General features: G+C 32.8%; 1 protein-coding gene across 1 annotated transcript in view; it reads right to left on the bottom strand.

Moving 5' to 3' along the window:
* Positions 1-12,863, bottom strand: part of LOC126881678 (elongation of very long chain fatty acids protein AAEL008004) — a 149,561-nt gene that overhangs the window by 28,908 nt on the left and 107,790 nt on the right. Inside the window, exon 3 of the mRNA XM_050646081.1 lies at positions 10,210-10,481. Within this exon, the coding sequence (XP_050502038.1) occupies positions 10,210-10,481 (272 nt within the window). The remainder of the gene's footprint in view (positions 1-10,209; positions 10,482-12,863) is intronic.

The following is a 12,863-nucleotide window of genomic DNA, read 5'->3' as shown; positions in this document are numbered from 1 at the left end:
TGATGAGTGTTTGACGTTCGATTCCTGGTATCCATCCAGAACTGATGGAAGTAGTGAACAATGTTTCATTCGATTTTTAATTTTGTCTGAATCTGCTGTAAGGAATAGCTATTTGTATAACAAGGGAGGAAAGTGCTACTTTTCCTCCCGAGAATGAAGTTTACTGCCCGACGCGTAGCGGAGTAATCATTCATGGTAGGAAAAGGCACTTTACTCCCATGTTATACATATGGTTTTTCCATCTTCCTCAAATTAATAACAAGTCATTTTTTCATTTTTACTTTATTTATGTAACTAACCAACAAAATTTATTAAAACTAAAACTAACAAGTAGGTACAATATAACTGTCAAATGTCAAATATAAGTCAAATTATTAATGTAAACATTGTTAAATCAAAATAACAATTTACTGTTTTTTACCATTCTGCAAAATACATGGTGTTTTATAAATAAACGTTAAAATATATAAATACCTACGTAACAGAAAATAGATATTGTACAGGGCGTCAATAAGTTATATTTCATGAATGAAATACCATGACGTCACTTTTACTTTTCCTCCCTAGGGAGGAAAAGTACAACTTTGGTCCCTACAATCAGGTCCGGAAAAGTATACTTTCGGTAGAGGTAGGTGGAAATAGCTATTTGTATAACAAGGGAGGAAAGTGTAACGTTTCCTCCCGAGAATGAAGTTTACTGCCCGACGCGTAGCGGAGGGCAGTAATCATTCAAGGGAGGAAAAGGCACTTTACTCCCATGTTATACATATGGGTTTTCCACCTTCCTCAAATAACAGTCATTTTTTCATTTTTACTTAATTTGTTTATGTAACTAACCAACAAAATTTATTAGAACCAAAACAACAAGTAGGTACAATATAACTGTCAACTGTCAAATATAAGTCAAATTATTAATGTAAACATTGTTAAATCAAAATAACAATTTACTGTTTTTTACCATTCTGCAAAATACAGGATGTTTTATAAATAAACGTTAAAATGTATAGATACTTCGTAATAGAAAATAGATCTTATACAGGGCGTCAATAAGTTATATTTCATGAATGAAATATCATGACGTCACTTTTACTTTTCCTCCCTAGGGAGGAAAAATATTTTCCTCCCTAGGGAGGAAAAGTACAACTTTGCTCCCTACAATCAGGTCCGGAAAAGTATACTTTCGGTAGAGGTAGGTGGAAATAGCTATTTGTATAACAAGGGAGGAAAGTGTAACGTTTCCTCCCGAGAATGAAGTTTACTGCCCGACGCGTAGCGGAGGGCAGTAATCATTCAAGGGAGGAAAAGGCACTTTACTCCCATGTTATACATATGGGTTTTCCACCTTCCTCAAATAACAGTCATTTTTTCATTTTTACTTAATTTGTTTATGTAACTAACCAACAAAATTTATTAGAACCAAAACAACAAGTAGGTACAATATAACTGTCAACTGTCAAATATAAGTCAAATTATTAATGTAAACATTGTTAAATCAAAATAACAATTTACTGTTTTTTACCATTCTGCAAAATACAGGATGTTTTATAAATAAACGTTAAAATGTATAGATACTTCGTAATAGAAAATAGATCTTATACAGGGCGTCAATAAGTTATATTTCATGAATGAAATATCATGACGTCACTTTTACTTTTCCTCCCTAGGGAGGAAAAGTACAACTTTGCTCCCTACAATCAGGTCCGGAAAAGTATACTTTCGGTAGAGGTAGGTGGAAATAGCTATTTGTATAACAAGGGAGGAAAGTGTAACTTTTCCTCCCGAGAATGAAGTTTACTGCCCGACGCGTAGCGGAGGGCAGTAATCATTCAAGGGAGGAAAAGGCACTTTACTCCCATGTTATACATATGGTTTTTCCACCTTCCTCAAATAACAAGTTATTTTTTCATTTTTACTTAATTTATTTATGTAACTAACCAACAAAATTTATTAGAACTACAAAAACAAGTAGGTACAATATAACTGTCAACTGTCAAATATAAGTCAAATTATTAATGTAAACATTGTTAAATCAAAATAACAATTTACTGTTTTTTACCATTCTGCAAAATACAGGATGTTTTATAAATAAACGTTAAAATGTGTAGATACTTCGTAATAGAATATAGATATTATACAGGGCGTCAATAAGTTATATTTCATGAATGAAATACCATGACGTCACTTTTACTTTTCCTCCCTAGGGAGGAAAAATATTTTCCTCCCTAGGGAGGAAAAGTACAACTTTGCTCCCTACATTCAGGTCCGGAAAAGTATACTTTCGGTAGGGGTAGGTGGAAAAAAATATTTCCTTACAGTATAGCCCAATAAATGACCGTTTTGGAGTGTAATTTTCAGGGGCAACTCCGAATTGCATGAAAATTTGTATTAAGGATATACTTACCCTCCACTTCAAAGTTGAATTTGTGCCGTTGGTTGCTTTTACTTATGGGATGACAATCACCCCTTCTCGGGGGGTGAAAAACGCATGCTTAAAATAAGCCCGGAAATGGATACATTGACAGATTATAAGTAACTTTCGTTCTATAAAGATTTTTATGTAAGTCAATACTTTTCGAGTTAGTCGCGAATGAAAATGTTGATTTTTCGACAAGAAAACTATGTTTTCAGACCGTTTTTCGCAAATAACTCAAAAAGTAAATATTTTGTCGAAAAAAATATTCTTAGCAAAAGTGTAGCTTATAAAAAAAAAAAACGAAAAAAACGGTGTATCAGTAAATTATATAGATTGAGTAAAAGCAGTTGTAGCTCATGAAAAATACGTTCTTATTCATCTAATTCCAAATCGAATAATTCAACGCGAAATCACCGAAAAATGAAGCACTCTTCGGGAAAAGCTTATTAACATTTTTAAAGTATCTAAAAAAAGCTTTATATTTGCTTTTTACAAAAATTTTCAGCATTAAAAATAAACGAGTTACACTGAAAAAAAAGTTGGCACCTTTTTTTGGTAAAAAAATCGTGAAAACCCCCCTCTATTTAGCACACTAGATAAAACTAATCGTTACCGCTTTACCATTTATTTTAACTGTATTTACTTAATATATTTTAACTGCTTATTTTCAAAAAAATTGGTCTTATAGTAAAGAAAAAAATTTCTAAAAATTTTTAAAATTTTTTATTTTTTCAAAATAACTTAAAAAGTATTAGTGATAAGTAAAATCTTAAACAGTAAAAAAAATGTAGATTTTGCTATTATAAATATGCTAGTTTCATTTTGTTTTTCCGTAACACAAAAATTGGTTAAAATATGGCTGTTCAAAATTTGCATACACTCGTGATTAGTGACCCGTTCAAGCTTTTTCAACTATAACGCTTTCAAAAATAAGCACTTTAAACCGGTGAGACTGACAGATCATATAAAAAATAGATAAGTAAGTAAATTGTTTGTAAAGCGGTACATATCATTTGGGGAGCTAAACACTGAGAGATTTTCATGATTTTTTTACCAAAAAAAAGAGGGCCAACTTTATTTTGAGCGTAACTCGCTTATTTTTAATGCTAAAACTTTTGTTAACAATTACATCAAAGCTTTTTATAAACACTTTAAAAAAGTTTAAATGGGTTTTTCCCGAAAAGTGCTTAAGTTTTCGGTGATGTCACCTTGAAATAGTCGATTTGGAATTAAACGAATAAGAACGAATTTTTCATGAGCTACAACTTTGTTTTTGCTCGATTAATGGACTTTACTGATACACCATTTTTCTTCGGTTTTTTATAGGCTACACTTTTGCTAGGAATATGTTTTTCTATCAAATATTTATTTTTTGAGTTATTTGCGAAAAACCGTCCGAAGCCGTAGTTTTTTTGTTGAAAAATAAACATTTTCAATCTCGACGTGCACATAACTCGACAAGTATTGACTTACATAAAAAACTCTATAGAACAAAAGTTGCTTAAAATGTTTTGTTTTTTAACCCCCGAGAACGGGTGACTGTCACCCCCCAAGTAAAAGCAACCAACGGCACAATTTCAACTTTGAAGTGGAGGGTAAGTAGAACTTAAATCCAAATTTTCATGCAATTCGGAGTTGCCCCTGAAAATTACACGGTATCGCCGTATTTCCCGTTCATTTACTGGGCCAGTAAGGAATAGTATATTGTACAACAAGTGAGAAAAAAGACATATTTCTCACGAGCGCAGAAGTTTGTTGGCACGAGCCGAGGCACGAGGCGAGGGCCGCAAATCAAGCGAGGGAGAAATATGTCATTTTCTCATGTGTTGGACACTGTACTTTTTCTATGGATGCGGTTTTGTCAAGAGTTCAAACTTCAAAATTAAATAATTTAAGTGCTTTTAGGTATATTATTATTATTTGCATAAATTGAAATATAATACATATTATACATGTAGGTATTTAATAGTCTTAAAATTTATATACGTTATTTATTTAAAATTCTAATTAACAGTTATTTTTGAACAGTTTTGAAAGGTTATTCCTGTAAGTTTTGCTTTAACACATTTTTTTGACAAGATTAATTATTGTGTTTGTATTGTGCATTGAGCATGTTACCATGGAAACGGCGATATGTATGGAAAACCATAGAACAACCCGTGAGAAAAAATATTTCTCACTGCAATGGCCGACTTTTCTCACTGCATGAGGAATTGTTCGTTTTGAATGTATGTAAGTAGTAAGAGAAGTTGCACATTGTATAGCATTCATAGAAAAATAACATTTCCGTACAGTTATTTTTCGTTTCCAGGCCATAGCAAAGTATAAGGAACTATCGAACGTTTCTTTCAAAAATGTTGCCAAAAATGTCTAAATTCGTGACCGATTTTCGGAAAAGTCGATTTATTAAATTTTGATTACATTTATGTCATAGAAAATCTCATAATATATAAAGTAATAACTTTAATGATAAAGTAGTAAGATAACTAATAAAATTCTTAGTGTTTTCACGTCCTGATTGACACCTTTTATTTTAGTTCGTACCTTATAAAAAGTAGGCGTACAACCAGTATGATAATGCACTTTTACTGTGACCAAATCAGGCACATTTCTCAATCGAGATGAAATGTTTTTTTTTTCGAAATCATTTAATGTGTTTTGTTATTGAATATGCTGTAATGTCACTTGAAGTGTTGTTTTGAACAGATTAAATTTTTTGTTTTCAAATCAATGGAATAATAACAGTAAGCCATTCAAGCCAACACAGGAAATAAGGCAAGGAGAATCCCGAAGTAGTCTACTGCTTAACATAATGTTGGATTCAATAATAAAACAAGTGAAGAAAAAAAAGAGGGTACAAAATGGGCGATAGGGAGATAAAATACTCAGTTACGCTGATGACACCGTGTTAGTAGCAGAGTGCGAAGACGACCTACAAAGATTACTGCACGAATTTAACATTAAAGCAAAAGAAATGAATATGAAATTATCAGCCCAAAAAACAAAAAGCTTATGAATAGCCAAAGAATCAATAAGGTGCAAATTGGAGTTAGACAATCAAATTCATCATTATCATCTTCCAACCTCTTCTGTCCACTGCTGGACATACGTCTCTCTCATTTTCCTGGTCCATCTTGAGTCTTTTAGTCTCGCTATGTGATCTGCCCAATTCCATTTCAGCTTGGCTATATGTTCGACGACAACAGTGAGACATGTTCTTTTCCTTAGATCTTGGTTCCTTATTTTGTCTTTTCTGTCATGCCGAGAATCGATGTATCCATGCGCTTTTGTGTCACTCGCGTTTTAAGTGCTGTTGTTTTTGTGAGAGTGAGAGTTTCTGCTCCGTATGTCATAATAGGAAGAACGAATTGGTCAAATGTCTTTCGTTTCATAGCTTTGAGGATGTTGTGCTTAAAGCAGTGGCGTAGCTAGCCCCACAGGGGCCCCATATCAAAGTTTGTCGCGGGGCCCTTTTCCACCACTCATATGACAAAGTGCTAAAAAAATGTTCAACAAAAGAAGCAAAAACGCTTATATAGAATAGAATAGAAATATGCTTTCTTGCCACTGAAAGATTTACAATTTTATGGACAAAGCTAAAAGATTAGGAAAAAAACAATAACAAATACAGTTTACTGAAATTACAAAAATCGTCAATATTATTACAAAATAAAAGATAATGAAATAAAACAAAACAATACAGGGATAAAACAAAACAATACAGTTTCATTAATAACGGAAAATATTTTAACTGTAGATTCCTGGGCTCAAAATATTGAGGAATAACCGAAATCACCTACTCCTAAAATGCTTCCTAAGGGAGCTAGAGTTCTTTGAAGATGGTGACTTTTAATAAGTTTTTGTTAAATACCTCTGAAACACTTCTATTTAGAAAAACAAAAACTGGTACGTCTATTTATCTTCCAAAGATAAATCGATTTCATAAATTGTGAATTTATTGTACCGGTCATATGCGTCTTCTTTGGGTAGGGCAAAGGTTATTTTATTGCATAACTTTTTTGTCTTTGATTTTAAGCATTTTTAACACTGGATTATTAAATCGTGTGGTATTCTAGTAGGTACTAAAAGTTATTCTTACTTTAAGTCGGTAGGATACACCGTCTTCTAGAAAAATCGACTGAAAATGTTTCTTTTTTTGAATTTGAACAAAATTTTAAAAAATTTTCAAAATGAAAACTATATTTTACCAACCTAAAGCAAGAGTAGCTTTTAGTACTAGAATACCTCATAATTGAATAATCTAGTGTCAAAAATGCTTCAAAATTAAAAACACAAAAAATAATGCGATAAAATATCCGTTGACGTACCCAAAACGGACGCATATGATCGGTACTAGAAATTTGCAATTGATGAAATCGATTCATCTCTGGAATAAACGTACCAGTTTTCGTTTTTTGTTTTTGGGTTAAATATTAATATTTTGAGCCCAGGAATCTACAGTTAAAGTATTTCCAATTATTAATGTATATTGCAAAATTTAAATAAATTGCAAATTGCATAATACAACCTTAGAAACTAATAAGTTCTGCATATTAAACCCAAATATAGATAATAATAATAAACCTAATAAAATCTATATAAACCAAAGTCGAAAAATATATTTGAATTATTGAAACTCGTTGTTTTAAAACAGATTCAGTTTTTTCAAGCCAAGGGTAAATGGACATAGAAAATGAACGTAAACAAAGAAGCTCTATACTTTAACGGCGAGCGACCGGAAGATTTCCTTAGATATACCTAAATACAATTTATAGAGAAAGAACAGATTACACGAAAATATACGCAAACAATACACAGTGTTTCAATATTTCAAGTATTGAAAGGTAAAGCGATTACAAATATTGCAATTTGGCATTATACATTATACAATGTGTCACATACAACCAACGGTGAATAGACAATAAAAAGTAGCTTGAAAACAAAAAAGCTCTGTAGTTATAGAAAGGCGAGAGGCAGAAAATAGATAGATACCTGTACATAAATATAGTTTATATATAGATAAAGTATCCATTTCAAACAATATACACTATACACTCTTCAAAGAGTTGTAATAGTAACATAGCTGTAAAATATTTTAAATTTGTTCAATATTTTAAATTTTTTCAATATTTTAAATTTTTTCAATATTTTAAATTTTTTCAATTTTTTTAATTTTTTCCATTTGTTCAATTTTTTCAATTTGTTCATTTTTTTGAATGGAATTTTGTTCCGGCATGCCGCGCTGGGTCCCCTGAATGTCAGGGGCCCCGTATAATTGATACGGCTGATACGGCGGTAGCTACGCCTCTGGCTTAAAGGTGTCTCTTAGTCAGTGTTGCCAACCGCATTTCTCTAGATTCTAGATTATCCGATGATCGCTCGAAAAAGATCCGATTTGTCACGAAAAGATACGCTCATAGGCGTAACCAGGGGGTTGGGGATTATAACCCCCCCTTCCATTTGGATGTACTTTCAGTTCTCTACGCTTAACACAATTACTATTCCATACCTCCCAGATACCATCCAGTACTTGTAATCATCCCCCCCCCCCTTTAGGATCATCCTGGTAGAACATTCTACAACGTTGGATACGCTACGTCAAAAATTATTCTGTAATTAAAATCAATGTTGACAATGTTTTTTCGAGTCCTGAGAAAACTAATAAGTATTTTTGAAAAATTTAAACGCAGAATGAAAGATTGCATTATTACCGAGGACCGAAAGTCCCTGAAGACTTCTATAATTTTTATTGTAATAAGTTACAGCGGTGAAACAAAAAGAGAAAATTGAGTGTGATTTTTAATTTCAAATATCTCATTCAAAAAAAAACCTTTTTGTTTATTCTAAGGGACTTTTGGCCCTCTGTAATAATGTAATATTTCATTCTGCGTTTAAATTTTTCAAAAATAGTTGTTAGTTGTCTCAGGATTCAAAAAATGCGTTTAAAAATTATTGGTCCGAAATTTTGCCCTTACGCTCTTTTAGCAGCAACTAAAAATTGCATTACATGTAGGTATGTAATTCAAAACACACAAAAAAACATAATATAATAAAGTACAAAATTATTATTTTTTATTTTGCCATAAGGAAGGTGTAAATTTTACACAGCCATTATTACCGACACCATCTTTTATCGCCAATAAAGTCCTAATTGTAAATGTATTTAAGAGGTTTCTTTTATCTGTTTTTATATTGAATAAATTAGTGAAAATCCTTTCTACACTAACCAGTGGCGTAACCAGGGGATTTTGGGGGTTGTAACCCCTCACTGGGATGTACTTTGAGCTCTATACGCTTGACACCATTACTATTCCATATCCCCTAGAGACCATCCAGTATGTAGTTGTAACCCCCGTTAGGATTTTCCTGGTTACACCGTTGACATTAGCGTTTGAAAATGGTAGAAGGAACAGCAATGAAAATACTTTTTGTAAATTGGGAAACAAATACATATATTAGCTTAATTTTTTAATTTTACCGTTTATCCATTATAAAAAAGTATTTTTACAAACCAAAACTTATTTAGAGAGACCCTCCAGTATGTAGTTCTAACCCCCGTTAGGCTTTTCCTGGTTACACCGTGGACATTAGCGTTTGAAAATGGTAGAAGGAACAGGAACAGCAATGAAAATCCTTTTTGTAAATTGGGAAACAAATATATATTAGCTTCATTTTTTAATTTTACCGTTTATCCATTATAAAAAAAATATTTTTACAAACCAAAACTTATTTCAACAGACGTTTACTTAAGCACTGCACTACATAAAATAAAAATAAAACTAAATCGTGCAGTAGCTATCATAAGTTTAAAAACTAAAAACCCATAAATAAAATCGGACGGCAGAATCCCTGTTTTTCAAATTTGAATTGGATCATTATGCCTTAAGTGGAAACATTTGTGCATTCAAATTCTAAACAAGACAATTCGCACATGTTCATTTTGTCCCTTCTTATTATCTGTCCCTACTTAGGTAATTACCATGAAAAGTATCGGATGTCGCTAACATTCATCCAATAATATAGGCTATTTATAGAAGTTTGGGTGGAACCAAAGAAAATTAATGTGTTGTTGGGAATATATGAATGAGAAGCAGATTTTTTTTAAGTTTATTTTTGTTATTAGTCTGTTGTAGTAGATTGGTAGATACACTGAAAAATATACGCAAATATCCGATTTATTTAAAAATACGGAGAAGAAACGACAACTCTCAAAAAGATACGCAAATCGGATAATTATCCGCCGATTGGCAACCCTGCTCCTAGTGAACCATACGCCGCCCAAGCAAGTGTTATTCATCGTTGAAATTGGCAGGTCTGATTATCCTTGCTTATTCTGATTTCATGACCGAGACATAATATATACTTTTCTGTCAATTCTACCACTTGATTTTTGAAGTTAAGGTGTTCGCTGGGAACTAAACCACATTTTTATTTTATATAGTTAAAGAAGCTGAGATCTATGCAAAAACTGTACGATAATACCATCGACTAACTTATCGATAAAATTGCGCAGTACCTTCGATGCCGATAAATCTATTGAAATTTTTGTACTCTTCCGTTCGACAGTACTGCTTTCAAAAAATCATATAAATCTTATCTGTGCAGTTTTACCTCATACACGTAAAAATTAGAGTAATTTGAAAGGTACAGTAAAATGGTAACGGTTTATCGCAGTGTGAATGGCGCCTTTAAGACTGAGTAGCCAGTTTTATTTATTAGTCTGACGAATAAAACAATGAATTAACAATAAAAACAATGAATTTTGTAACAAACAACAGATAATAAAATATACTTACAATATCTTGCAACTCTTTGCTATTCGACGGATTGTTGCAACTTCGAGTTAAAAGCTTCACTGGTTCTTTCACGTATATCGCCGTCGAACATAACCATAAACTAAATAGTACTTGATAAGCATTGTACACTATCATAACTAATTTTAGGTCGTATGCTTTCCTCTTTTCCATCCATTGAGGTCCTATTTTGAGTACGAATATTAGATAGGTGAGGAGAATTGCTACGACGGGTACTGGTGATTTCATAAACAGCCATGAGTCTACAGTGGGATCTGAAAAAGAAAAGCCTTTGTTAAATACACTGCTGGACAAAAATGTATTGTTAAAAATTACCAGAGAACGGCAGTTCTCGCCAGTGGCGCACACCAACACCCTCCTACACGCGACACTATACAGGGTGTTTGGTAAAGAATGGGCCATACCTTAATCTTAGATTTCTGAGGTTAAAATAGATCGATTTAAGCTAACTTACGTTAGTATAAAAGTTGATAATAACCGAAATACAGGGTGTCAAAGTTAAACTTTTATTTTATTTATTTTTGAATAATTTCTGACAGGCATGAGACAACAACACGAAATTTGGTAAGTGGTGCTGGTATTGTACAATCTACTAAATTGTGTTAAACAAACGTTTCTAGCTACTACCACAGGCGTACAACGGGGGAACGTGAATGGTTGACTAATCCCAAATTCTACGCCACCGGCGGAATTGCTATTTAAGTGCAATTTTTTGAGTCTTCAATACTTTCTATTTAAAAAACATACTCTTCATTCGTAACGATAAAGCTATTAGTTTTCGAGATAGGTATTTGAAGCTAAAAACGAAGGAGCATAATACATGAATCAAAATAAGTGTGTCTTTTCATTTTTAACCTTAATTATCTGGAAAATTTCATCGTTAGCAACGAGGAGTATATTATTTGCATGGAAAGTATTGGAGAATCTAAAAATTATGCTAAAGTAGCAGTTTTATCAGTGGCGTAGGATTTGAGAAGTGTCAACCATTAACTTTCCCCTATCGTACGCCTCTGGCAGTAGCCAGAAACAATTATCTAACATAATTTAGTAGGGTGTACAGTGCCTACACTTTCTGCCAAGTATCACATGGATATGCCAAATTATTTTAAAGTACTTTTTTTTAATAATTCATTCCTTATTTAAAACTTTAAGAACTATGTGTACCCGGTACTATAAAACTATTTGACATATCCTTATGGTACTTGGCAGAAAATGTAGAGACTCTACACCCTACTAAATTATGTTAAATAATCGTTTGTGGTTAATACCAGAGGCGTACGACAGGGGAAAGTGAATGGTTGACCCTTCCAAAATTCTACGTCACTGATGAAACTGCTATTTTAGCATAACATTTGGATTTTCCAATACTTTCTATGCAAATAATATACTCTTCATTCGTAACGATAAAGTCATTAGTTTTCGAGATATTTGAAGTTAAAATTGAAAATTCACACTTATTTTGATTAATGTATTGTGCTCCTTCGTTTTAGCTTCAAATATCTCGAAAACTAATGACTTTATCGTTAAGAATGTAGAGTATGTTATTTACATAGCAAGTATTGGAGAATCAAAAAATTGTACTAAAATAGAAATTCCGCCAGTGGTGTAGAATTTGGGAAGGGTCAACCATTCACATTCCCCGTCGTACGCCTCTGATAGTAGTCAGAAACGTTTGTTTAACATAATTTAGTAGGGTGTACAGTACCAGCACCACTTACCAAATTTCGTGTTGTTGTCCCATGCCTGTCAGGAAATATTCAAAAATAAATAAAATAAAAGTTTAAATTTGACACCCTGTATTTCGGTTATTATCAACTTTTGTACTAAGGTAAGTTAGCTTAAATCAACTTATTTTAACTTCAGGAATCTACGGTTAAGCTATGGCCCATTCTTTACCAAACACCCTGTATATACACGAAATTTTCGATTTTCTAAATCTGACTGATTTGAAAGATGGGCCAAGTCCCATCTTAAAGTTCAGGAAAATACCCACCCATTCATATGTCAAACATCCATTTGGTCCAAGGTTGTGGATTTTACGGCCCTTTCTATTTAGGGTCTGTTTTTCGTTCTCGTCTCCAAAACTCCCAAAAACTTCAAAAATTTAAGTCCGACCTTTGCGGTTTCTAATAGTACTGATCATTAACTTTCCAACGCATGTCCAATTTTGAAAATCGGTTATACCATTCAAAAGTTACCGAGCTCAGAAGTATGACTCAATTTCTTTTTAAAAAAGGGAAAATGTTTGTGGATATGTATGATATATATTTGAAAGTTAAACCGATTTGAATTTTTTTTTCTTTGTTTGAAGAGGGGGTCTGGGTCGATTCAGAACCGGTGTAGTTTGTGACTTTTGACCACCCATAAGCCATCTAGAGGACTTGGTAAGTACAAAACGGCATATTCTTTGGAGGTATATATCTTCGGATCAAGAAGAGACAGGAGAACCCCAGATACACCAAATCAATAGCGTTGACTTAAGCTTTCAAATGGTGTTTAAGCCGTCAGGATCAGACATACACACGGCTCAGTATAGCCGAAAAACTGAAAAACTATACTTTGAAAATTTTGGTTTTTCAACAATTACTCAAAATTTCAACCTACGAATTGCGCCGATAACTGAGCGTTTGTAGAAG

This window comes from Diabrotica virgifera, chromosome 3, assembly GCF_917563875.1.
Source record: "Diabrotica virgifera virgifera chromosome 3, PGI_DIABVI_V3a".
NCBI lineage: Eukaryota > Metazoa > Arthropoda > Insecta > Coleoptera > Chrysomelidae > Diabrotica > Diabrotica virgifera.
This window is presented reverse-complemented; position numbering and strand designations above follow the sequence as displayed.